The sequence below is a fragment of the Xenopus tropicalis genome, chromosome 7 (assembly GCF_000004195.4).
Source record: "Xenopus tropicalis strain Nigerian chromosome 7, UCB_Xtro_10.0, whole genome shotgun sequence".
NCBI classification, from domain to species: Eukaryota; Metazoa; Chordata; class Amphibia; order Anura; family Pipidae; genus Xenopus; species Xenopus tropicalis.
In genome coordinates this window covers 49,376,136-49,401,773 of record NC_030683.2, presented here as the reverse complement: position 1 = coordinate 49,401,773, position 25,638 = coordinate 49,376,136, and the positions used below count along the sequence as shown (strand labels likewise).

The 25,638-nt window shown below is 37.4% G+C and overlaps 1 protein-coding gene across 1 annotated transcript in view; it reads left to right on the top strand.

Annotated features, from left to right (window-relative positions):
- Nucleotides 1-1,465: 1,465 nt before the first annotated feature.
- Nucleotides 1,466-25,638, top strand: part of mmrn2 (multimerin 2) — a 29,390-nt gene continuing 5,217 nt past the window's right edge. The window contains exons 1-6 of the mRNA XM_002937572.5: nucleotides 1,466-2,031; nucleotides 16,375-16,497; nucleotides 17,453-17,559; nucleotides 18,819-18,887; nucleotides 20,808-20,963; nucleotides 21,768-23,666. Of these exons, the coding sequence (XP_002937618.3) occupies nucleotides 1,751-2,031; nucleotides 16,375-16,497; nucleotides 17,453-17,559; nucleotides 18,819-18,887; nucleotides 20,808-20,963; nucleotides 21,768-23,666 (2,635 nt within the window). The 5' untranslated portion in view covers nucleotides 1,466-1,750. The remainder of the gene's footprint in view (nucleotides 2,032-16,374; nucleotides 16,498-17,452; nucleotides 17,560-18,818; nucleotides 18,888-20,807; nucleotides 20,964-21,767; nucleotides 23,667-25,638) is intronic.

The window sequence follows — 25,638 nt, the reverse complement described above, 5'->3', positions numbered from 1 at the left end:
ATAAGGGGTCTTTCCAAATTTTGATCTTCATACCTTAAGTCTATAAAAAATCATTTAAACATTAAATAAACCCAATAGGATTATTTTGTCTCCAATAAGGGTTAATTACATCTTAACTGGGATAAAGTACAAGGTGCTGTTTTATCATTACAGAGATAAAGGAAATTATTTTTAAATTGTTTCATTAAATGGAGTTTATGAGAGATGGCCTTACCATAATTTGGAGCTTTCTGGATAAGTGGTTTATGGATAAGGAATCCCATACCTATATCCTGAGAGATATTAATGTTGTGCATTGTATAGTCACTCTACTTCCATGTGCCGACTACAAACTATCAGCAGTGGGAAGGTGCAAGCACACAAGCAGGTGATGGGTGGGTTGCTCTGTGTGCTGGGCCCCTTCAAAGATTTTTTTTGGGGGGGCACCACTGCCCCAAAAAAAGTGCTCATGCAAAGAAAGCTTTCATCACAGTAGAAGGGCCGGCACAGTTTGCAGTAAGTGGATATGCGCAGTGACATCATCACACCCTCCCATTAAGCTGCACACGTCACAAGTCCCCCAACATTTTGTTTTTACAAGTTGATGTCTCTGTTCTTGACAGTTCTGCTGTTCTTCTCGGAGGCAACAATTAGGGACAGGCTCTCTCCTGTTTCAGCACAACAATGTTCCATGCACAAAGTGAGATTTTCCATCATGCAGAGAAAATCCTTCCCAGAAGTGTGGAGGCTGGTATAGAAGTAAATGGAGGAACAATTTTATATTAAATATCCTTCATTTTACAAATGAGATGTCAGGTACAGTCAGGTAACTGGATAAGTTTGCCAATATAGCATATTTATCTGATGGAATAGTAAGCAGTATGGAAAATGTATTTCTCTCTAGCTTCTATGTGTGCATTGCTGGAAGTTAAATCATTATGTAAGTCTCCATTTTCTTGAGTGACTGCCAAGGCCACAATGGTTCTCATTTTCTGCCTTAACACTGTTATTCCCTTGTTTGCAGCAGGGGGCATTGCCAGGTTACCAAGTGGGTATGTTGCTACAGTACCTGTGGCACGACCACTTGAAAACATCTAACTGTGCAATAAACCTGAATAAGGATAAACTATAGAATTATATTATAATGCAGTTATTCTGTTGCACCAAGCACAATGCATCAGGCACATAGTGGCATTTGAACAGAATGATAAAAAATTACTTTTGTTATCTCCATTTTTATTCCTTTTATAAACTTTCCCTTTAAGATGTTGCTTCTTTTTTTAATTATATGTTATACCGTTACTGTTTATCTATGGGATTATAGAATATTTACTCAATATAAGTTTAATGGTTTTTACAGAAACATAATGTAAACGTTGTAGCATTGGCTCTGCTTAAACAAACATCCTTTTCCTTCCTGTGTCAGCCCTATTTCACACTGACCACAGAGGAAGATTCTGATAAGACCATCATTCCCAGGAACAGCATTACTGAAGAGGCTGCCAGCATCCAAAGCTTCCTTGAAAAATACCCTTTTTTTTGCCTAACTAAATTTTGTGCTCACCACACAGGAACAGGCCCTCACATTGTCTGCTGACCTTTCACATTTCCACACTGGCTGGGAGGGATTGTGAGTTTTTTCCGTTCTTTGTTAAGAGCCTCCCCCCACCCCTAGTTTCTAACTTGAAGGCAGTTCAAAGGGGTTTCTGGAAGTCCTTCAGTCCGAGCACAGGGACGCTCCAGTGGATATCAGCCTGTGAGAGAGAGAACCATGGCACAGAAGCTGCATCTGTTTATGTGCCTCACTGGGCTGATACACCTGGTCACTTCTTCAGCAAACAGATATCAATATGATGCTGGATTGTCTCCCATAGGTGCCAGACTAGAGGTGCATGGGATATCTACATACCCCCACGGACGTCCTGGGCACATTGATACCTTGAATAGGAAAGATGCTTTGGATCAGGGCTTACCTGATGTACCAAGTACTGTTCCATCAGAAGGCAGCAAAGAAGATTTTCATGATGCCAAAGAGCCTTACCCAACAAGTGGGTGAGTGAAATCATATCTATTGCACATCTGAAATGCTTTTTTCTGTTCAGTTATACAGATATTTAACAAGATATTTTTAGGTTTTTGTGTTGTGCACAACTGTAAAAGATAATGTCAAAAGTGTGAATGAATGTGAGTAGCTCACTGTCTTCAAGCTAGTGGTATATACTTCTCAATATGTACAGGATTATTTGCAAAGAAAATGCAGAAGAATCAGATTATTTACCAAAGCCCATTTCTTTCCTTTATTATTCATGCTTCGTACACAGGAAATGTTGGCATTGTGTCATTTGGGTTTAGTAGCATGCAGAGGCTCAGCTGTGAGACTAGGAGCTGGAAGCGCACAGGAATTTCAAGCAGATCTTTATATGCTATGGCCATTCATACTTGCTTCTTCTGTACTGAATGAAAGTGCAATGCACTTCATGAATGAGTTCAATTGAAACATTAGTTTCGAAACAACCAGCAGCAGCATTTTTACTTACCTACCATGGAACTGTATATTTTTTGATGTTACTGGCACACTTACCCCGACTGCCTACTTTAGCACTCTCACTCTGCTGGTGGGTGAGCTCCCCTGTCAAAACTCAAGCCTCAGTGCAATGCAGACATGATGTCATTGGGTTTTGCTGATTTATAAGCTAATTATCTTTTACAGCCATATCTTAGCCTGGCTACCAGAAGGAAGCCATGAAGAAACTTCCTTAATGTTTTTATTAGTGCCAGCTAGATTTCAAATAAATATGAAAAAAGTTCCTGGTTATTGGTGGTTAGTGGTTTAGGAAACAAAGCTATCAATTGCTGCCCTGCTCATTTGACAAAATGCGATTTATTCTAAACAGTAAACCTTTATTTATTGACACAAAAGTAGAAACTGCCCAACTGGTTTATGATTTAATAGCATCTTATTAAGGTCTGAAGAAATAATGAGCCTTGTAAAACTGTCTATTTTTTTGTCAATGGTGTTTTTTGCATATACAGTATAAGTGAAATTGGAGTCTTTTTGCAAATCACATGCACATTGCATGTCAGCTTGGTTATCATATAGAAATGGAGTCAACATTCTCTTGCACACTCAAAGGTACAAAGGTACAACTAGCAAAGGGCAAATAAGAGTTTGCATAGGGCAAGGGCTAGAAGTGCTGAGCGTATGGCGTGTATAAGCAAATCAGTGCCTACCCCTTCATAACTGTATAGTTTGTGATATCAATAATGGGGTAGTAAAAATTAATATTTGAATATTTGGGGATTTTGGGATGCAGTGAGCGAATTAGACACTTAAAGTGGTTCTCCTCTATAGAAGGCAGTATAACTGTGATGTGTAAGTATTTTATTTCTGCTTTACCATACCAGTTATCTATGAAGCAGTAGTGGAATTGACTCATGTTACAGTTTTAGCCTTGCCTAAGCACCCAGTGATGCACAGACATACTGACCACAAACTCCTTATCATCTGCTCATGATTTCTGATTCAGTTTATAATGCTATTATAAGTAGCCAGAAGGATAAAACCTATCAATTCAGGGATCATGGAATTATATTATTGGGGCAGTGTTTCACTTAATAGGTTATATAAATGCCACTTTCCAAAGCAGGACAACTCCTTAGGTTCTTTTTTAAATCCTATACTACAATAAACTGGCAAAAGTACTACCCAGAACTAAGCACAGTTCTGTTAGAAAATGTTATAGTGTAGTGGTCAATTAATGGGATATTTAAGGTTCAAAGAACCCACATATCTGTTATGACTAATTTTCTTATTCCCAAGGGAGTAAAATTGTGTTGCCCATTGACTTTTGAAAACTAGAAATCCGAGGCACCTAAAAAAGGCAATGGGAGAAATTGTTCAAAGCATGTCAATGGGCTGGGAGTTGGCTATACTTATTAAGCCTTATTAAAGGAAAACTATACCCCTAGAATGAATACTTAACCAACAGATATTTAAGTGACCTATTGAAGAATCTCTCCAAACTGGAATATATATATCAGTAAATATTGCCCTTTTACATTGTTTCCCTTGATCCACCATTTAGTGATGGGCTGTGTGCTCCCCCAGAGATCACATGACCAGAAATAATGCAGATCTAACTGTAACAGGAAGTAGTGTGGAAGCAAAAGGCAAAACTCTGTCCATTAATTGGCTAACATGACCTAGCATGTATGTGTGCCTTGGCTTGTTTGTGTGCACTGTGAATCTTATGATCCCAGGGGAAGCCCTTAATTCTTGAAATAGCAATTTTCTATTTAGGAGTAGCCAATAGTACATATTACTAAAAAAAAGTGTATTTTTAAGAAAAAGGTTTATTTAGATAAAGCACATACATATGTGCTTGTTTATGCAATATATTTTTATTTTTCTACATTGTTTGAGGGTATAGTTTTCCTTTTAAGAGGCTTGGCTTTACAGCCTCTTATAGACTGCTATAAGAGTCAACCACTGACATGAAGGTGACAGTTAAATTTACCCATACTTTTGGAATGCCTGTGGGATTATTTAATAAAAGGCACTAAGTTTGCCCAGGAGCAGTAACCCATGGTAACTAATCAGCAGGTAGAATTTACTGGTCGAATAAAAGAATCCACTGGAGAGCCAAATGCGTTCTGTGTTGTTTATTAGTTCAGAGATGCATAGCACTATGTGCTATGCATCTCTGAACTAATAAACAACACAGAACGCATTTGGCTCTCCAGTGGATTCTTTTATTTCTACATGGTACCAATTTGTAGACCTGGCGAAACCTACACCATTGTGATTGAGCCTCCTCACTGAATTTCACATTTTGTGGCACACCAGCTGTATTTTCCTTTTTGTCACAGAATTTACTGGTCACCTGTTTAAAAGCAAACATCTTATTGGTTGCTATGGGTTACTGCTACTGGGCAAACTTAGTGCTTTTACCTACATATGAGGGTTATTCATTTATTTGGCATAATATTTTACTTAGCTTGAAGATGACCTAAGATTACAGTAGTATTCAGCAATTACCCCTCTCTGACTGTATATCATTGGCTCAGCTAAGCTTTACCCAAAGGTTTAGTGAAACCATTTGACCATGTTTTGCTCAACATGATCTTTATAAACTCAGTAATAAATCAATACCTATACCATGTACCTATAAATTATCTATTGTTATTGGTGTGTCTGCCAGTGCATTTCTCATAATGCAAGCCCTTTGGTAGATAACATTTCTTGTAGTGACCTAGAAGACTGACAGATCTCCTAGCATAATGATGCCATTGATCAGCAGGATGAAATGTTCTTTGTAGCTCTCTATAAACCAGTTTATTCTTTGTAAATTAAATCGAGAAATTATGAGCTCATAAATTTAGAATTAAATTACACCAACCCGCAAATACCCTCTCCATTTTATAGCATTCCTTCAAGAAAAATGTGACCATAACAACTGCAAATCACCATGGGAACTTACTGGCTATTCAAACGTCAAAAAATGAAGCTTTCTCATCCTGGCTAATTTGTAATTGCTTGAATGTTCACATGGCATTTCAACTGAATGGACCTTTCTTTTGTTCACAATACATTTTGCTAAAACATGCATTTTCTGTTTGTTTGTTTGTGTGTGTATATATATATATATATATAATATTTATATATATATATATATAAGTATACCTGATTATTTGGTCTTCATACTAAAGGATCAGATCTGTGAAATCTCCTATGTGTGTGGCCTACATCTGGCAGATTGGCTTGTGTGTCATTTGATTGGATTGTCCTAGGGTCAGCCCACGTGCAGCACAAGTCTCAAAGGTTCTTAATCTCTCTATTTCTCCGGCTGAGAATGCAGCTCCTAGTTAGCAATGATAGTGAGATTGCCCTGCTTATAATGTTTAACAAATATTTTGAATACATTTTCAGTGTTAATTAGATCAATACGCCTTATTCAGTAATAACTATAGTACCTTATGTATTTATGTTTTTTGCATTCATTTAAGAATAACCACAAGGAATGTAGCATTTTACAAAGCTTTACAGTAAATTGATGCATAATTACAACACAGAGTAAACACATGTAAATAAAATGTTTTAAAAGCATACCAGACACAACAGCATTTACAATATGTTAAATTGCATTTTAGGATTATTGCTTTGGCACTTTATTTCTTTATAGGTGGCTTAAAAGTTTAAAATTGTTGGTTCTCAAGAGAGAATCATCCGTCAGTAGATTGCAGTTAATCCTACCAATTAGGATCAAGGGGCCACCATTAGTTCAGGGAATCCTAATTGGCCGGATTCATTGTTATATTGCATTTCACTTGTGTGCACATCTGCCCTTCAAGAATATTTCTTGGGTATGCATTTTTGTAGAAAGTATAGCTGGGTTGACTTGCCCATTAAGGAGAGGAGCGAAGTGCTGACATTCAACTTAAACACAGTATACTGTTTGATCCCTTGCAGTGTGTAGTGGAAAATTTGCCTGGTAATGTTAACGAATGCAAAGGACTTTAAAAGACATTAAATTATAGGACCATGATGCTAGCAGCAAAAAGCCACTCCTGATACCTTTAACAGCTGAATTTTTTAAACAGGAATTTAGGCTCCCCTACCGCATAAAGCACAATTGTGGTCTCTGCCAAAGGTGTGCCCCCCCCCACCCCCTTTGACTCATTCTAAAGCTTCAAAGCTCTGAAAGGTAATAGGGACAGAACCAGAAAGGCCACCTCAGGGCAGCCAGGGGCACAGAATCGACCCTGGGAGGAACTTACATCACACAAAACGAAAAGGAATGCGATGGTTTACACACAAAAAGAATTCAACAAGTTCTAACGCAAGGCTTTGATCAATTTTGGTGTTAACATAACAAAATGTGCATATAAAAGCATAAACAATTAAATATATGTATTTTAAACATAATACTGTCAAATGTTGGGGAGGAAGAGGGGTATGCAGACTAGTTCAGTCTTTGAACTATACATATTGAGTCATTGCTGTACCACCCAATATGAATGAGCCTGAAAGGTGAACACAGAGACAGGGCCAAGGCCCATGTGGGTCACAGAATAGGACATATATAAAGAGATGCAACCACATGATGAACCAATTGAGAGAGATGGAGACAAAGGAACACAGTATGTGTGTCTCTATGACAAAGACAACTTTTGTTTTTCATTGTGTACATGTGTGTGTGACAGCCCGTGGAATAGACAGCTTATGTATGTCTGCTTGTGCAGGACAGTGCTTACATTAGCCACTGTGTGAGATAGAGTGTGTTTTGTGAGACAGTCTTTTTATATGAGAAACAGTCTATGTCTGACAGTGTGTGTGTGATACTGTCTATACATACCGGTGTATGACATGCCAAAGCCTGTATGTGTGAAAGTCTGTTTGCCAGTGTATGTGTAAGACAGTCCACCTAAACTACTTGCATGTCCCAGTATGTGTTATTTTCACAATAATAACATTTAAACAGCAAACCTTCCTACCGATATTTCTTCTTACTGATTTATTGGGCAATTATGAGGGCAACACCCTAAATAATAAACCAGACTGACTGCTGTTTGCAGACAAATGTTATTCTACACTAGGAACCTCTCACCCAAACACACCATATGCAGTTACTGGGAACCACCAATGAACACACCTAGTTCCCTAGGTTCACAAAAAGGCAGAATAAAATATATTCACATTTTACATACTGGTTTTTAATTAGTGCGTAGCAGTTAGCAAAACATTTTAAATGTTCTCACACAACCACCTTCCACTGTTATGCATTATAGTCATGAACAAAACTGATATAAATGATTGAACTTAAAAAATCCTAAAGGTCCATGTTGAACCCAAATTGGTGCTGTGCAGCAAAAATATATACATGGCACAACATTTGTTGTAGGACTAGTATGCCTTAGCAACCAATCAAATGTTTGCTTTCAAACAGTAGTAGGAAATGGTATCTGTTCATTTGTTGCTATGGGTTACTAAAAGTGGTACAAACTTTCACCTGTTATCACAATACTTGCCTACAATGGCCATCTTTTAAATATAATTGTCTATATTTACTTTGTTAAGGTTACTTAATTATGAATAATGCATTGACTTCATTAGAGTATAATTGATGTTAGAACAGAATGCAGCCCACTCCCATAAATACAGACTGGAAAGATAAAAGATAAAACCAAGTGATGAAGGATGGCTGGGAGGAAGTGAGAACAATGCAACACTTCTAGATGATTTAAGTTTGAACTTTTTTCAACAGTTGAATGTGGGTTTTCCTTCACAGTAATAATGAGTTTACACACGTAAGTCCAGCTAGTATTTTCTACTTATACCATCATGCACATAGGATAATAATCAAATCTATCATTTAAAAAAAATGTGGTTAAATATCATAAAACAACTTGTCTCTAGGAAATTGAATAATGATTGGTAATGCCGGTGACAGGTTTCTAAATGGTTGAGTAGAATTTCAGAAGGAGATTTTGAGTCATAAGCAAAGACTTGTCGTGGTTTTCTAACTGTTTCTGGTGTTTAACCCTTGTGGCATGTAAGACAGAAAGCAGCCTAGGGCTGAGGGTGACTGTGGGACAGCTTTAAGGTACCAGTGGGCCCAGGACTAAGATCTCATTTATGGGCCCTCACAACTGCTTCAATACATTTCTTATAGAACTGCTGTCATGCAGGGGAACTTGAGTACAATAAGGCAGGAAATAGACATGAGGTCCAAGCTTGCCTGTGCCAACAGTGGTGGGAAAAGATAAACTGTAATCAAAAATACCAGCTTTTTATTAAAAATATATCCTTCAGGAACATTTGTTGTAATAGAAAAATACAACAAATGGCTATATTGAGCTTCTCCAGATAAAATAAGGGGCCTACCATTTTTAGTCAGTCAAATGTTATAGCAGATGGAAAGCTGATGGTGAGTCCCCAGCCCTGGTGGGACCTGGGCAATGCCACTTTTACCCATTTATTAAAATGGCACTGGGTGACTGGGTGCAGGGCAAGGTTGTCTTCACATGCAATGTGGAAATTGACTGCCAGTAACACTCAGACTGGACTGAAGTGGTCTGGCCCTGGATTTAATACATGTGTGCATGCCTCCACATTGACAGACTCTTAGTAACCATCTAATGGTGGTATTAAGTTCTTTAGTAATAAATAAGAAAAATAAAGCTCACATCTAGGAATGTTAAATCTTACATGCAAGAAATTAAAGAACTAGGTATTTGTCTCCCATGTTTTCACAAAATAGTTGTAGCCACATCAGATTCCTTTGTGACATAACAGTATGAATTAGAGCAGTTTGTACAGTGGAGCAGTTTGTATAGTCAGAGCAGCTGTTGGAAGGAAGGGCCCTATCTTTAGAAAACCAAACAATATACTACTTAAATCATTACTTCTACCTGTACTTAAATCATCAGTGAGGTAATGAAAAGTTACAGGGTCTCACAGCAAAATGTTTATTTCCCCCCTCAATCCACAAACTGTGAGGACATATATACTTTTACTCATATGGTGATCTTGAGCTTAAGTAAGATTCATGGTCCCAACAGCTAACAATGGTAAACTAGCCCCTTATATAGAGTAAAATAAATTAGCAGAAGCAAAATTAAGCATCCCACAGTAATGCAGGGGCAGTGACTGCTTTGAGGCACCCAGGGGGTAGAACTTCACTATATAAATGCTATCTCTAGCTCTGCCGATGTCAGCTCAATGTGTGGCTCAGAAAGTAACACTGCAGGGCCTTTTGTGGGGCTGCTTCTGAGAGCACAGTTGAAAAAATTTTCCTGGGGACCGCACCAAAAAATTGAGCAATATTGCAATGTCAAAGTTGTTTGCTTTGTTTGACATTATTTTTATTAATATAGGAAAATCAAATGTTTATAGGACAAAAAATAAAGCAAAAAAGGTGCAACTGTTTTATTAAAATTATTTTCTAGACCATATTAAGGCATTCTCTACTTTGTGTGACATTTGTTCATAATACCCCAATAATTATTTCACAGATTTAGTGAATATCTTGCTTTTCTGTCCCACTATAAAGCAAAGTGCACATTTTGGTGCCCTTGGAAGTGCTGCAGGTCAGCTAAAGTGGGAAGTGATAGTTCTGGCATAGAATTAAACTGAATTCTCATCTGGTGTTGGTTTGCATTAGAAAAATCATAGAGAAAATAAGGAGTGTATGCTATTGCATTTACATGTGTTAAGTTATTCACTGGTTCGCCTCCAACTTTCCAAGATATACTTAAATACATTTCCTCTAGACTTTAATAGGGGAAAAAAAGCACAATGTTACTTTTCATAGAATTCAGTCCCTAGAAAAAAAAAGGGTGGAGGGAAAATCATCAGGGGGGCTGAGTTAAGGAGTTTGCAATAAGCTTTTTTAAAATAATTTAGTTATTACCACATTGCACTTTATTAAAAAAAGGGGCATTTTTATAGCAAGTATCAATCATCACTGTACAATTCACAGCTACATAACGCTGCATGCCTATTTGCCTTGTTATTTATTAGTAATAATGTTTGCAGGACTTATTTTCCTATCTTAAAGTCAAATGAAATGTATTTCTGCCGTTTCCTAAAGAGACAGATACAATCAAGAACTAATTTAAAAACTAATTTGCAGTGAAATAAAAATCTGTATTATAAGTAAAACTTCATTTAAATAAGAAGACTTCCAAATAGCATACCACATCCACATGGATAGAAGTGTTTCCTTACAGTGATCCTGGATATAAAACAGACAAAGTGCAGTGGGGGGGGGGGCCTGGAGATTGTGAGGGGGCCATTCAAGTTGCAGGGTCAGTGAGCCACTGCTGCCCCAGTCCGACACTGGGGATACTGGTACCTCCATGCTTTGCCCTGTCTGGTGGGTCTTTTCCTTCCTGGCTTGTTACAGTGAAGCACTGCAATGAGGTGAGGCAAACTCATACTTCATCACAACTTCTTAGCATTTCTAGGTGCACATGAATTCCAAATAAAACAAACAGTCATAATCATTTTCATGGTTTTGTTGATTTTCAATTTGGCTGTTTCAGTCAAACACATTTGCAAAAACATGGGGGGGGGCCTTCTGTCTCATATCTGCTGTCATATCTGCACAAAACTGTCTGGCTGAAGGGGGTATACAATATTTTTCATTTAGTATATTGATTTTGTTTTTCATTTTCATTGTTATGTTGACTTTCAAGTTGGTCGAAAAACTTAAAAAGTCAACATAACTATGAAAACGAAAAATATCATATCTCCTCTTGCAGTATACGTATTAAACTAGCAAGGGTCTCCCTACTTGCACTAACTCTGTTGTGTCAGTAATATTTCTATACTGGAATTGTGGGAGGGCTCCGACACTCCATATTGAGCACCGAGCAAAGTTTGTAGAAGGTGGGGATGTGCTGATGATCTTTTTAAAACAAGAAGACCAAGGGAGGCAAAAAGCTCAGCCACAACAGTCACTTTATGATTTCCGCTGTGGCTGTTTCTTTTTTATTTTTAATAGAATGCTATCTGCTGTACAATAAAGAAAGGAAATACAGCCCAGTAACATTCCAACTGGTGCATAATACAGTATGAATATAGTACACAAGAACCGTGAATATTCTGTAAATGATACCTTATAAACGGTGCTGGAAGGTACACTGCCGGTCTGGCGCATTCCCCTACCTCGGTTCGTGCTGACCGGTGGGTTCCATTCACGCATGTGCACACAGGGAGACATCGCCGCACTGTTGCGCATGTGCGCTGACGTCATGACATGCGCGGTTGTACGTTTTGAGGCCAAAGGCGCCAAATTGGTTGTGATTTTTTGTTTACTTCCTTTTTCTTCACTCCTTTTTATGTTTTTGTGCCAAAACTCCATATTTAAACCTCTCCTCTCATTCCATCTTTGCCTAAGATGGCTTCTAGTTGCCTCAGTTCCTGCTAAGCCTTGTTTTTGTGAGCTTTTTCCAGTTTTGACACATGCCTGTTTTCCCGACCACAATACTTGCTGGCCGCCTCCCCTTAGCCTGAATTGACCACTTTTTTTGTCTCATTCTTGTCTGTACTTCACATTTTGTTAGTCTAAAACTCCAAAGCTAGTACCTAGCTAGTCTCAGCCAGTACCGCAGCAGAAAGTCTGGGGCCCCAAAAGGGCGTTGGTGAACACTGGGACTTGTTGGATATCCCCTACTTACTGAAGAGTCAGACTTTTGTCAGTGGTCCAACTTCCTAGTTCCTATCTAACTAGAATGTTACAGGTGCTTAGTTATTTCATCAGTTATAATCAGTGTTTGATGATGTCATTTCTGTCACATGACATACTGAACTTGTGTATTGTAATAAATAAAATACCCCCTTTGAAAAATATGAGGATTTTAGAAGTCACCTCAGAGTTTTATGACCTGTATAAAAGTACTCAGCATTTATTCTAATGCTATATGTTACAATAGAGGGTACTTTATTTACTATACAACTCTGCAAAACAGGTGATCTTTTTATAGCTTAGGTGGAAGGGGCAACTAAAAACCTTATGTCCCGATAGATAGATAGATAGATAGATAGATAGATAGATAGATAGATAGATAGATAAATAGATAGATAGATAGATAGATAGATAGATAGATAGATAGATAGATAATAGATGATAGATAGATAGATAGATAAATAGATAGATAGATAGATAGATAGATAGATAATAGATCATAGATAGATAGATAGATAGATAATAGATGATAGATAGATAGATAGATAGATAGATAGATAGATAGATAGATAGATAGATAGACAGACAGATAGATAGATAATAGATGATAGATAGATAGATAGATAGATAGATAGATAGATAGATAGATAGATAGATAGATAGATAGATGATAGAGTTCTTCTTTAACTGTACCCTGCTTTGAATTCATCTCAGGGAATCAGCTGATCCATAAATACACAGAGACATATTCAGTGTCACAAACAAGGGCTAAATGGGGAAAAGCCAGTTAGTAGCAAAAAACATAATACTGAGTAAATATTCTTAATTATATACTGACCATGATAGCACTGATAAGAAAAAACAAGTATGTTAACACCATACAGTTAGTTCTTGCATTCAAAGAGTGCTCAGTCTGTTTCCATTTTAAGAAATCTAGGATGTGTATTTGCGGTACAAGAATTTCCTTTAACAGAATAGTTTTTGTAAGGAACCAGTCAGTGGTGGAAATCAGCACACACCCCTAATGAGATGTAGGTTTGCTGTCATTCTGTCCACAGAGATTGCTGATCTGCTGGGAACGCCGTGGTAAATGAATGTGATTGTAAACATACAATGACCTGTAAAAAGGCCCCATTTCCTAACATTGTTCTCTCCTCAAACAAGCACAATTCCTGGCTTTTCTGAGTGGGTGTTTAGTTAAATACATTAGCTTTCTTAGCTCATGTGAAAGACAAGCAAACCAACCTTCCAGATGTGTGTAATCACTGTCTTTTTCAATACTCTTTTCATATTTACAACAACATTATGGAATGTACTGACCTAGGGGTAATTGAACCTTCTGTAAGAAAAGCAGTTGGTTTACAATTGATAGGGCTTCTTCATTATAGGTCAAACTGGGGAATCCAGATTCCCAGCAGTTTCATGTATTTGACAAATTAACAGCGTTTCATGAATGTATGAAAGCTATTAGAAGTACCAATCATCCCAGCACAGAAATACATTTTAAAAGTTAAAACTAGTGTTAACTCTTTCATAAGCAGTATGCATAATAGATCTCAGTATTTTAAATAATATGTTTGGTATATCTCTGCTATAAGGCAGAAGAGGGGAAAACTTGAAAACATAAAATGGGGGAGCTGGGGAACTAGCATACCTTCAGCTTTGGCCAAACCTTCAGACTTTCTCAACCTCTTAGTTCCATTTGAATTTTGTTGGGTTGTATTATTAGAAGTGCTCCAGAATTTTCAAGTAATCCGGTAATTTTATAGCACCAGAACTTTCTAAGAAAGCACAAAACAGTATGTACTCTGATTTGATTTGTAATAAAAGCAGGTTGACACCTACAAGAATTACTTTATTTTTCAAGATGTATAATTAAGGCAAAATATAGTGACTACAAGCAGGATTGATTATGAAAGCCCCTGGGTGGGGAACAAATAAACCAAAAGAAATTACTTAACCCAGTGCTGTCCCACTTTTGGCTTTAAATGGTATCAGTACTAAGATTAACTGACCCCCTGCATTGTTCACAGGCTGTAAATAGAGATGTAGCGAACCTCACAAAAAAAGTTCGCGAACCCGTTTGCGAACTTCTGCCAAAAAGTGCGAACTTTTGCGAACTTTGCAAACCCCATAGACTTCAATGAGAAGGCGAACTTTAAAACCTAGAAAAGTCATTTCTGGCCAGAAAACTGATTTTAAAGTTGTTTAAAGGGTGCCACGACCTGGACAGTGGCATGCCAGAGGGGGATCAAGGGCAAAAATTTCTCTGAAAAATACATTGTTGACACAGCGTTGCGTTTTGTGCTGTAAAGGGCACAAATCATACTACATTTCTAAACTTGTGTAATAAACTGCTTTTACAAGGACTATTGGGTTACAGCAGATGAGATCAGCAGGACAGCTGTCCCCAGCAGCTACATACAGAGCAGTAGAAAGTAGATTACTAGTCAGCAAAGCTACCTAAACTGTCCCTTAAACCCCTGCACAGCTCTCTCCCCATGCTAACTCATCAAGCACACACAGGCAGAATGTAAAATGGCTACTGGGCTTCAGTTTATATATGGAAGGGAGTGGTCCGGGGGTGGTCCAGGAGGGAGAGCTGCCTGATTGGCTGCCATGTATCTGCTGGCTCTGGGGTGAGAGGTCAAAATTTGGCTCCAGCTAAGGGGAACCCAAAATTGCGAACATCGCTAAAAGTTCGCGAACTTGCGAACACCCGATGTTCGCGCGAATTAGTTCACCGGCGAACAGTTCGCTACATCTCTAAAACCCCTGTATTGTTTACACATGGCAGGCTGAGTATGGCACACACAGGTAGCATAGAGCAGGCAGAGTATACACACACACAGGCAGGGTAGGGCAGGCAGAGTATGTTACACACAGGCAGCATAGGGCAGGCAGAGTATGGCACACACAGGCAGCATAGGGCAGGCAGAGTATGGCACACACAGGCAGCATAGGTCGGGCAAAGTATGGAACACACAGGCAGCATAGGACAGGCAGATTACTGCCTGTGTGTACTCTGCTCTGGGAGTTTGTTAGCATTTGTAAATGGTCATTATAAGGTCCCTAAGGTGTGTAATTAGGTGTTGGGGTTGCTGTGCTATCCACAGGGGAGGAGGGGCATAGGGATTTAAGGGTATGTCCTAATAGAACATAATATAATTCTTTCACACTTATGCCTACAGTGAGCATCAACCATTTGGGTTTTTGCTGTGCTACCACCATTAATGTGGGTGTGGTCTTAAAAGTTTATGTGATAACTTGGGTCTGGTTTAAAGTGGGTGTAGTTTGAAAGTGGAGTGGTCAAAACTGGCTTCCAGCAGCCCTCCACCATGTAGGCCAGAAAAATTCCAGCCCTCAGTACCACAGATGTTGGACAGCACTGATTTATACAATGTTTTTCATACATTTTTCTTGTTAATTAGCACTGATCAAAAATATTTTCAAAGGAGCTTACACACTCTTTCTTTGGTACTAACATTATCTGCAATTATACTTCCACCAAAATCAGCCATTACAGTTCAATAAACAATGAAAGCCTTCTGAAAATAGATGGTATTTATTTGCCTCATGCTACAGACATAGCATGTCTGTGGGGAGGGTCTTGGACTTGGATCTGCTCTACTATCGTCCCCCTACCTGATTCTATTTTTGTCGTTAAAGTTTGCATCCTGCTGCAAGTAAGAAAGGGTGGGGGGAGGGTGGCATACACATGGCTAAGTGCAGGCCACTGAAATTTTTTTCCAGAAAGGCCCGGTCACTTGTAGTTATGCCACTGATTTACATTTAAAGCAAATATGAGAGCCTTTAACCCTCTCTTAGGGAGTTAAGAGAGAAGACATGCAAATGACTCTTTAATGTCCCTGTGGTCAACTATGCTGAATCTAGAACCACTGGTTTAATAGCACAAATATAGCCTAATAGTTAATATCCATAAACCCAATCTTGCAGACTGCTTTTTTTATTTCTCTTTAGAGGACTTCATTGCAAGGTATTAAAACATTACTTCTAAGGGGTAGGATTTGCAGAGGGATAAATTGGGCACCAGGGAAACATGCAACTGCAATGTTAGTCTGCGGCGGGCTGTTGCATGAAATACTCCTATATGATTTTTAACTATAATTGCCTATTACATTTGCCATGGTTTTAATTGTTTGCTGCAATGAAATTATAACAATTTGTATAATTTTGTTTTAAGAAACCGGTGTCCATTTGTTCGATCAAAAGTTGTGTCGTTTATACACCTTTGCAAAACAGAGAAGTATGTTATAAGGTCCCAAACCAACTGCCCGTCTGGTTCAACAAACTGCCAAAAAATTATGTGAGTACAAATGTTGGTAACTTTCTTTCTTATAGACCTTTGCAAATTGATACTATAATGACTGAAGTCCTACATGTAACCCCATACAAGCATACAGTTTATCAAGCTTAAAAGCTCACAGATTTTTAGTCCATACTTACAAATACTAACAATTGGGGGTGATTTATCAATGTTTGAATTCAAATTTTTTTTCATCATTTTAATTTTTTTTGTGTTTGAACTCTCAATATTTGAATTATGGTTCAAAAACTTGAATGTTCAATATTTAACAAGTGCAACAGAGTTATACTAGGGAAAATTCAAGCCTTTTTTTTTTTTTTTTAATTCAAAATTTTCAAGATTTTTAGATTTTTTTTGAGCTTGTAAACTTACCAATTTGAGGTAATTGAGGTTTTTTTTTTATACAATTTTATTCAAGTTTTTCATATTTGATATTTTAATAAATTATCAAATTTTCAAGTTTTTTTTTTTTTTAAACTGAGTTTATTTGAAGTAGAAAAAAATCAAAAATTCACAAACTCGAAAATGAATAAATAAGCCCATTAGTTCTATACATAAGTAGGCAAAATATTTTCCCATAGAACAGCCAAACACCCAATAATGGAAAATCTAGCCATATCAGTGCTGTAAACCATATTCTGTAAATTAAAGACTCATTTTGTAAGCTAATGATATAACTGTTTCAGGTTGCATTCTCACTAGCTTCTCATTAACTGTAATCACCGGTTGGCCAGCTGGAAGAAGTGCAATATTTTACCAGAACACAACCCCAACCCAAGAACAATAGCATCCAATGTTTAATATACATGTTTAAATAATGTTACAAATGTTCCTATTATACATAAAAGAAATTGGCAAGAGCTGTGTGGCACATAATGGCAAGTACTGCTTGCAAGTATGGACTTTCAAATTATGCTAAAAAAAAACAAAAAACGCATTTATATGGATTTTACAGGTACCGACTTGCTCAGAAGCCTGTGTATGAAATTAAAAGGAAAGAAGTAACCAGCTTAGAATGGAAGTGTTGCCCTGGGTATATTGGTACCAACTGTGAGGTCATCGGTAAGAACATTTGTTTTTTAATGGTTTTGTATTTCCAGACACTCCAAAATGTACAAATCACAATTGAGTTGTAGGAGCAGGCCTGTGAACTTATCAATAACTTATACTAATATGTCTTGAAATGTAATTTTTTTAACCACATTCCTTGACCGCAGCTTCAGGGGCAAAATTTGACAGACCATCATCTCTCCCCACTGAAAATCGGATTTGAAAATGCCTCATGTGTGGGAGAGGACATGGTCTAACCCAGTGATTCTCAACCTTCCTAATGCAGTGACCCTTTAATACAGTTCCTCATGCTGTCGTGACCCCAACCATAAAATTATTCCTAAGACCATCAGAAATATGTGCAACCCGGTGAAAGGGTCGTTTGAACCTCAAAGGGGTCGCGACCCACAGGTTGAGAACTGCTGGTCTAACCTAAAAATGATAGAGGCTGCACTTCCTTCATTCATCAAGTGTAAAATGATTCCAGGTACAATTTGGCAATACATGGTGAGCAGCATAGTCTTTATCATGATCAAATTGTATTGATTTAACTGGAACAAAGGTTAGTCCTTGTTTGCGTAGTTTAATAAACCTTGAAAATCCACATATGGACTGCCTTCCTCTGCTCTAACAAACAATAAAAATCAAAACAATACCATAATAAGATTGCAGACAAGTAGCTCAGGTTGTAGGCTTTTCACTTAGCTGTTGGGCTGAAAAGTAGGACTGAAGGCAGTTTGGCCCTTATGCATCATACGCAGGCAAATTGTGTGCTACAACAGAAGGTGATATAATTGTGAAATCTTGTAATGGAGAACAAAACCCACAACCTGCTGCAGATACTTTTCTAATGACATGAATGTTAAACAAATATTTCTGTGTAAGAATAATATTGGGTACAATAGATAGACTGGGAGATTTCTGGTCCAATCAAAATGGCTGTTGGGTCTCCCTGAGTTGGTACTGTATATTCTGTGAAATGTCTTATCTACATAAATTAATGTAGCCCTGTATTAAGCAGAATACTTAAACAGAACGATTAAATGTTACATCAAGTCTGCTATACTTCTTTAAAATAAAATTTACAAAGTTTAACTCAACTTTTGAATTTTAGACTAATATATAAGTGCCAATGCACTAATTTATCTTACCCTTACCTGGAACTTACTAAACCAGTCCTACAAATATATTTGATTGTAAATAAAATTACCAACACAATTATATGCTTAATGTATTCATATTCTGTTATTCTCATGTAATTTCATTTGCAGATCCCAATTCAATTCAAATTCCTGAATTACAAGCAGCAACATCTGAGGCTGAACCCTTGCTAAACCCAGGTATGGTCAATTAAGATTTAGTATAATAACGGCTTTATACAGAATAATAGAGTAAATAACTTACTTCGACTATGATAGTCCAACCATTTAGATCTAGAATATTTAATGGGCAGTGGTTAACCTGCAGCCAAATCGGTGTCAGCTGGGACACTTGCTAGAAGAAACTATTGCCAAGGAAAATAGCAGATGACATTTCCCAAGTGCCACTCTTTAGTTGGTACAAAATCAATTCCTAATGCCCAGTTGTGGCCTATGGCTAGCTGGTACATCAAACAAACCAGTACGTATTGTGATATTTGGCAGTGTAGCAATTCACTATGGTCCTACCTATCTAATCCAGCTGCTACATTTTAAATGCACATGTAGTCCTAGCCTTAGTAATGGTTATAGCTTATGAAAAGTATTGCAAAAAGTGATTTCGCTAAGTTACATCTGTCTTGTTTGCCAGTTGCTATTTCAAGTATTAAACAGCATCCCAGTAGATATAAACATACATCTTTGTTTATATGAGCAGCAGTGTTAGTGTTAACCAGCAGAAAATATATTTTCATTGAAAACCAATAAAAGTTTGAGTTCATCTGTTTTTGGACAGTTGACTTTTACTTGACCTGCACTTTGTAGACCACACAGATTGTTATGAAAAGTTTGGATACTAAGGAATGTGGATATTACATCAAGGCCACAAACTGTATATAAATGTATCTGTAACGTAAACACCTTAAATGGGTAGTTCATAGCGGATAAGGTAAACTCGCTAACACCATGACAATACTACTACACTCCTTATAAAAAATATTACCTAGAGGACTCTGAAGGAATTTTTTTTTTATATGAGTTGACGTCTTGTCTGTCAATAAAAGAAAATGAAATGGAATTTATTTTATAATTTTCCGTATTGCTTACAATGTCTTCTTTTTTTCTTGCTTATAAGGCTTTTCTGCCTCTCTTCCCTATGGGCTTACAAACTTTAGCTTTGGTTTAATATACAGTATATTGGGGCTCATTTATCCTAGATACAAATATTAAATCTGCATAAAACTATTATTCTATTTTCTTATGTTAGATTCCATACATAATATATAGTTTCTACTTGCACAGGTTGTAAGCATTCTTAGGGTGTTATGCTGCAAGCAAGTTCAAACTGATCATATCCCCAGGGTCCATTCTTGCTCTTCACAATTGCACTTTTGGTCTTGGGTCCAGGGTTGCAGTAGCTACATGGTGTTCTTGTGCCAATAGGTGCAAAGTTCTCACAGCAGACTGTGTTAATATGCGCCCCGGACTGCCAGTCCAGTGAATGTGATGCCCAGTGAATGTGATGCAAAGGTTGTTTTGAACACATGCACAAGAAGTGACAGCAAATCCTCTGCAATTTTCAATGCTCTGGAAGTGCTAGACAAATCTTTTACTAATTTGCATCAAAAGGCAAGCACATATTAAACATACTGGGTGCCGCTGTGGTGGAACTAGGGGTATGGCTGCCATAAGTGTGGAATTATTGGAGGAAACACTGTTGGTAAGAAACTAACATATTTTCAATCAAAATAGCACTTTGCACACTGCAATTGCATTTGTGAATGACCCCTTATATTCTCTATAGCAGGCAATTCACAAGTTGCTTAAGGTAAGGCAAAAATTCTGTTCTCTTTTACCTTGCTTTACATGGCTTTTCACAGTTGGAAAGCAAATATTTTGTATTATTATTGCACACATTTCATGAAAGCCTTGATAGTTTAATTACAGGTTATCCTTTTTACACACATTTGTTTGATAGTCATTACTCCCAGGCTGCACAGGGGCTTGTACTATGTAAGATAGCCCTATGATAGTCCTATGTTCCACAAAATTACCAAAAATGATTCTTCATTCATTTTAATCAGAACTTACACTTATGAACTATTTACATCATTATATTAACAGAGGTATCTGAGATTATTCAGTCAATACAAAAACAAGAAACGCTTCTTGAGGATATCCAAAATGACATTCAGCAGGCAACAGGAAACCTTCTGGATTTACAGAATGCGCTAGAAAAAAACATCAGTCTTTCATCAAACATGAATCAAACTACTTCAGGTAAATTGTAGGAAAAATAAAGTGAGATGTTTTGGTGGTTTAAATAGTTTTATGTATGGTTTTAATGGGACTGAAATATATTTTAATCAAACTAAACCAAAGAAAGAAAACAAAGCAGGCAAAAGGACACTAAGGCACATTCAATTAGACCAGATATTCCATAAATCTTTTGCCATTTGTCTGAAAATCCTTTGGCTGGTATATAATTATGTTTAAATTGAAAAGAACATTGCGATAAAGAGCTTCCAAAGATAACAGTGTGGTGCCCTATAGGAAGAGAGCATGCTAATTTCAGCCACAAGCCTGAGATCTATGTGAGACTGAGCTGTTGCTACCAGTGCACATAATATTACATTGAATCTATAGTGTTGTGGCTAAGATGATATAATACTTTCCTAAATCTGGCAGGTATGTTCAGACATGTAGAATTAGGCCTGGAGTTATATTTAAAAGGGGTTCAGTGTTAAACATTACTCTGCAATCATTTTTATACTTGTGTGAAGAAGCTCTCGTGCCCAGTTATCTAATTGAATATGTTCTGGTAATGTCCCTAGTAAGTTCTGCAGTATGTGGAATTCTCTTGAGAAATTGTGTCTGTCAAAGTAAAAAATTTACATTATCCACTTAAAACAATTGCATATGTTTAAAGGCTCTTTTCCTATCAGTGCGAGGCACTCAAAACTCTACTTAACTTAAGGCAAGTTGCTTCTGCATGAAAATGAATCTAAGAAGCAGATGTTCAAGTTTTATAACACAGTTATGCTACAATGAAATGCCTAAACAAATATGTTTGTCTTATTGCAGATACTGAGGAACGTCTTCTTAAAGAGGTCTTCTTACCTTATGTGGAAAACTTCCTGCGGGAGCAGTTCAATCCAATGTGGAACAGTTTTAACAAAAGTTTACAAAATCTTTCAGACATGGTAAATAACCTCTCAGAAAATGTTGAAACAAACCGGAAGAGAATGGATATGTTTCTGGAGAATACGGTGCCGAAGAAAGACCTTCATGAGCTAGGAACAAAGTTTGAGTCAAAAATACAGGAAAATATTGTCAAACTTGATCACATGAAGCATGAAATGTACAACCATTTCCATGTTCAACAGACTGGCATTCACTATAATTTTACGCTGATAAAGGCAGACACAGACATGAAATTTAAGAGAAGTCAAAAGTTGCAACAGTCTCAGTTTGCATACATGAACATAAGCATTGATGAACTCAGGAGGGGACAAGAGCAAGTTCAAGATCAACTTCAGTCTCTAGTTCATAATATCACCGTATTGTCTATGTCTTGTAATAATGGAGGAGGACAAACAACACAGATTACTTATGAACAAATTAATCAGACTCTCACAGAATACAAAGAGCAAATTAGGGACTTATATACGGAATCAGATGCTGCATTTGAGAACCTTTCTACTTTGGAGAAATGGTTTAAAGAATTACGAACCGAATACAAAAAGAATGCTCATGAAGTTCAAGTTTCCTTGATGGAAAAAAGTCTCATAATGGAAGAAAATAAGGATTTTCTTTTAAGACAGATTATGGAAATCAATTCTACAATAGGAAGTTTACAAGAAGGTAGTGATGATTTGTGGAAAAATTGCGACTGTCAAAAAATAACAATGGATATTCTCACTCTTGAGGAAGGTCAGAAGAATCTTTCCAGCTTACTTAAGAATGTTTCATATGGTATAGATGATGTCAAAGAAAAAGAAGGCTTTTCAAAGACTTCATTGCAGAATTCTGTTGAGGACCTCTCTTTGGCTCTTCATCTTAATCGTCAGTCTCTATCTGCCCAGCAGGAACAAGGTAGAACCCTAGCACGCATTACTTCCCAGCTGGAATACCAAGCTAAGAACTTTTCAGAAGATGTTGAATTTCTCAAGAAAGATAATGATGTAATCAACAACCATATCAAGCTCCTTGACAGTACATTTAGTGCCCTTTTAGAGGATGCCACTAGACATGATAGAGCTCTACAAGCTTTACTTGGTGAGGATGTTTTAGAGGTCATGTCTGAAGATGATCCTGTAGTGTTACAAATGTCTTTATTGGAAATATATGAAGTGGTCAATGAGACACGTCACAGGCTTGAAAAACAACAGCTGATTACAGATTTACTTAGCAGAAGAATACAGATTCTTGAGATGCAGCCCCAGAAAAGGGAATCACCCAACATTTCTACCATCTTTAATGTTGAGCAGCAAACAGAAGGCATTCCAAATTATAGTCAGTTTCGTGATTACAAACAGCCAAACAATCAAGCTTCAAGGGAAGCTGAGTTAGACGAACCAATGGACAGTGATGTTGCAATACTAAAAAATGACATACAAAATCTAAATGTAAAACTGATGTCCATAGAATCCCAAATAACTGAAGGAACTAATTGCATGAATGACACCATATTGAATGCTTTGAAACCATTAAATATCTCTTTGGGATCCATAAAGTCAGATATTTTCTCATTAAGGGAGCTTTTCTCAGATCATATACATACTTTCCAAAAGATATTTAGCAATTATGAAAGACTTATTGAAACCAATACAACTTTAAATGTTGCAAAGGTTCAAGCTTTGGTTGATAAGAAGATGAAAAAAAAGCAGAATGAAGGAGTGATCCAAAATACAAAGAAAGATAAAAAAGAGATAGAGCATCACTGGCAATCGGATGGAACAACAAGACTTGCAACAAAGCACGGTATGGATTAATAATCTTTTTTTGTATGAGTAGCTTTACTTTTTATGAATAAAAAAATGTTGTTTGTTTTTACATGATGGGTATTATAACATTTCCAAATACTGTGAGTGACATTGCTACTTTCAATAGAGATTGTAATGCTATATTTTACTTTAGTGGGTGATAAAATATGGGTATATAGGGCAAAAGGAGGTTTTTAATAGGTAATGTGAATCCCATTAAGCCAATGGATATTGGAGGTCCTTAGCACTGAGGCATATAAATGAATTTACAGCAAGGTGTGTCCAAAAACAGGCGCTATCTTGTGTTCTTTGACACAAAATTGACAGTAGCTGGAACTTTTTGAGATATAAATGTTTTTTCAGTGAGATTCATCAACCTAACATTTTTTTTACTACAGCGACAGCTCATGCTGGGATAAAGCAGGTAAAATCTAGCAGGGACAAGAAGGTTGGTTGCAGCTGCATAAAGAATGTTGGGTTGAGGAGCTCTCAGATAAATCACTACATATATAAAACACAGAAAGAAATCGCCAGCGCTCGGTCTAACCAGCTGCTATAAACGATAAAAAGCCATTAATTATACACAAAGAGAATGTTTGCCAGCACTTAGTTTGCCTTTAAAAATTATTTTTACAAAAAATGAAGTGTTAGTACCACACTTTGGCCAAAATATGTAAGCTCACGTGCCACGTCAAGGCCCCTCATTGTACGTGAGTCCTACACTGCCTATTAACATTGAGTCTGTGATGCAATTAAAATAAAGTCCCCCAGCAAACAATGTGACTGAGTAGTAAGACCTATTGCACCTACCTTTAGCTCAAAAAGGCTCTAGTGGAAAAGCAGGGAGCTTTTAAGGCCCTGCTCATTAGCACACACATGAAAGTGATTCATTGGTTTAAAGGCTACATAGCAGCTAGAAGCAAAATTTGGCTACAATTTGTACACAAAACACAGAAAGAAATCGCCAGCGCTCGGTCTAACCCACGCTGTAGTGTTGACCAGCTGCTAGAAACACACTATTGTGCCAGCGCTCGGTCTAACCCACAATCTGGAGTTGACCAGCTGCTATAAACGATAAAAAGCCATTAATTATATACAAAGAGAAAGAAAGTTTGCCAGCGCTTAGTTTGCCTTGAAAAATCATTTTTACAAAAAATGAGGTGTTAGTACCACACTTTGGCCAAAATATGTAAGCTCACGTGCCACGTCAAGGCCCCTCATTGTACGTGAGTCCTACACTGTCTAATGAACAACTGTAAGGGCTGTGACACTTGGGGAGATTAATCTCCACGCAATGCCACCCCACCAACTAGAATGTAAATCGCCGGAGGGATAGCATACACAGCACCGCAATTTACCAAAGTTGCCTTGTTGGAAACTTTGGTGACTTCGGCAAACCGCGGCATCGCGATTTGTAGTGATTTATCTGGGAGCTCCTCAAGCCAACATTCTTTATGCAGCTTGTCCCTGTGTCACAGCCATAAGACAAAAAACTGTTTATGACACAAATTTATTAAACATATACTACAGTGTAGTGGGTTTTTGTAATAATGATGGTTCCCCTGCCAGTATCCTCTGACATTAATGTTAAGGCCACAGAAATCAATAAAACCAGCCCATTGACTTCTTTAGGTTAGTGTCAGACCTGAATTAGCCTGTGATAGCAGTGTATTTATGAGAAACCCACCTGCTGTGTTTACAAACAATTAAACTACTGCCTAGACAAGCAAATCTCTTCTAAAGCAAGAAAAAAAACACCATTTGGATATTTACACATAAGGGGTATATTTATCATTCTGTGTAAAAAGTGGAGTGAAGCATTACCGGTGATGTTGCCCAGGGCAACCAATCAGCAATTAGATTTCAACAGTTAGAAAACCAAAGCAAATCATCTGATTGGCTGCTATGAGCAATATCATGGTGATGTTTTACTCCACTTTTTACACAGCATGATAAATATACCCCTTAGT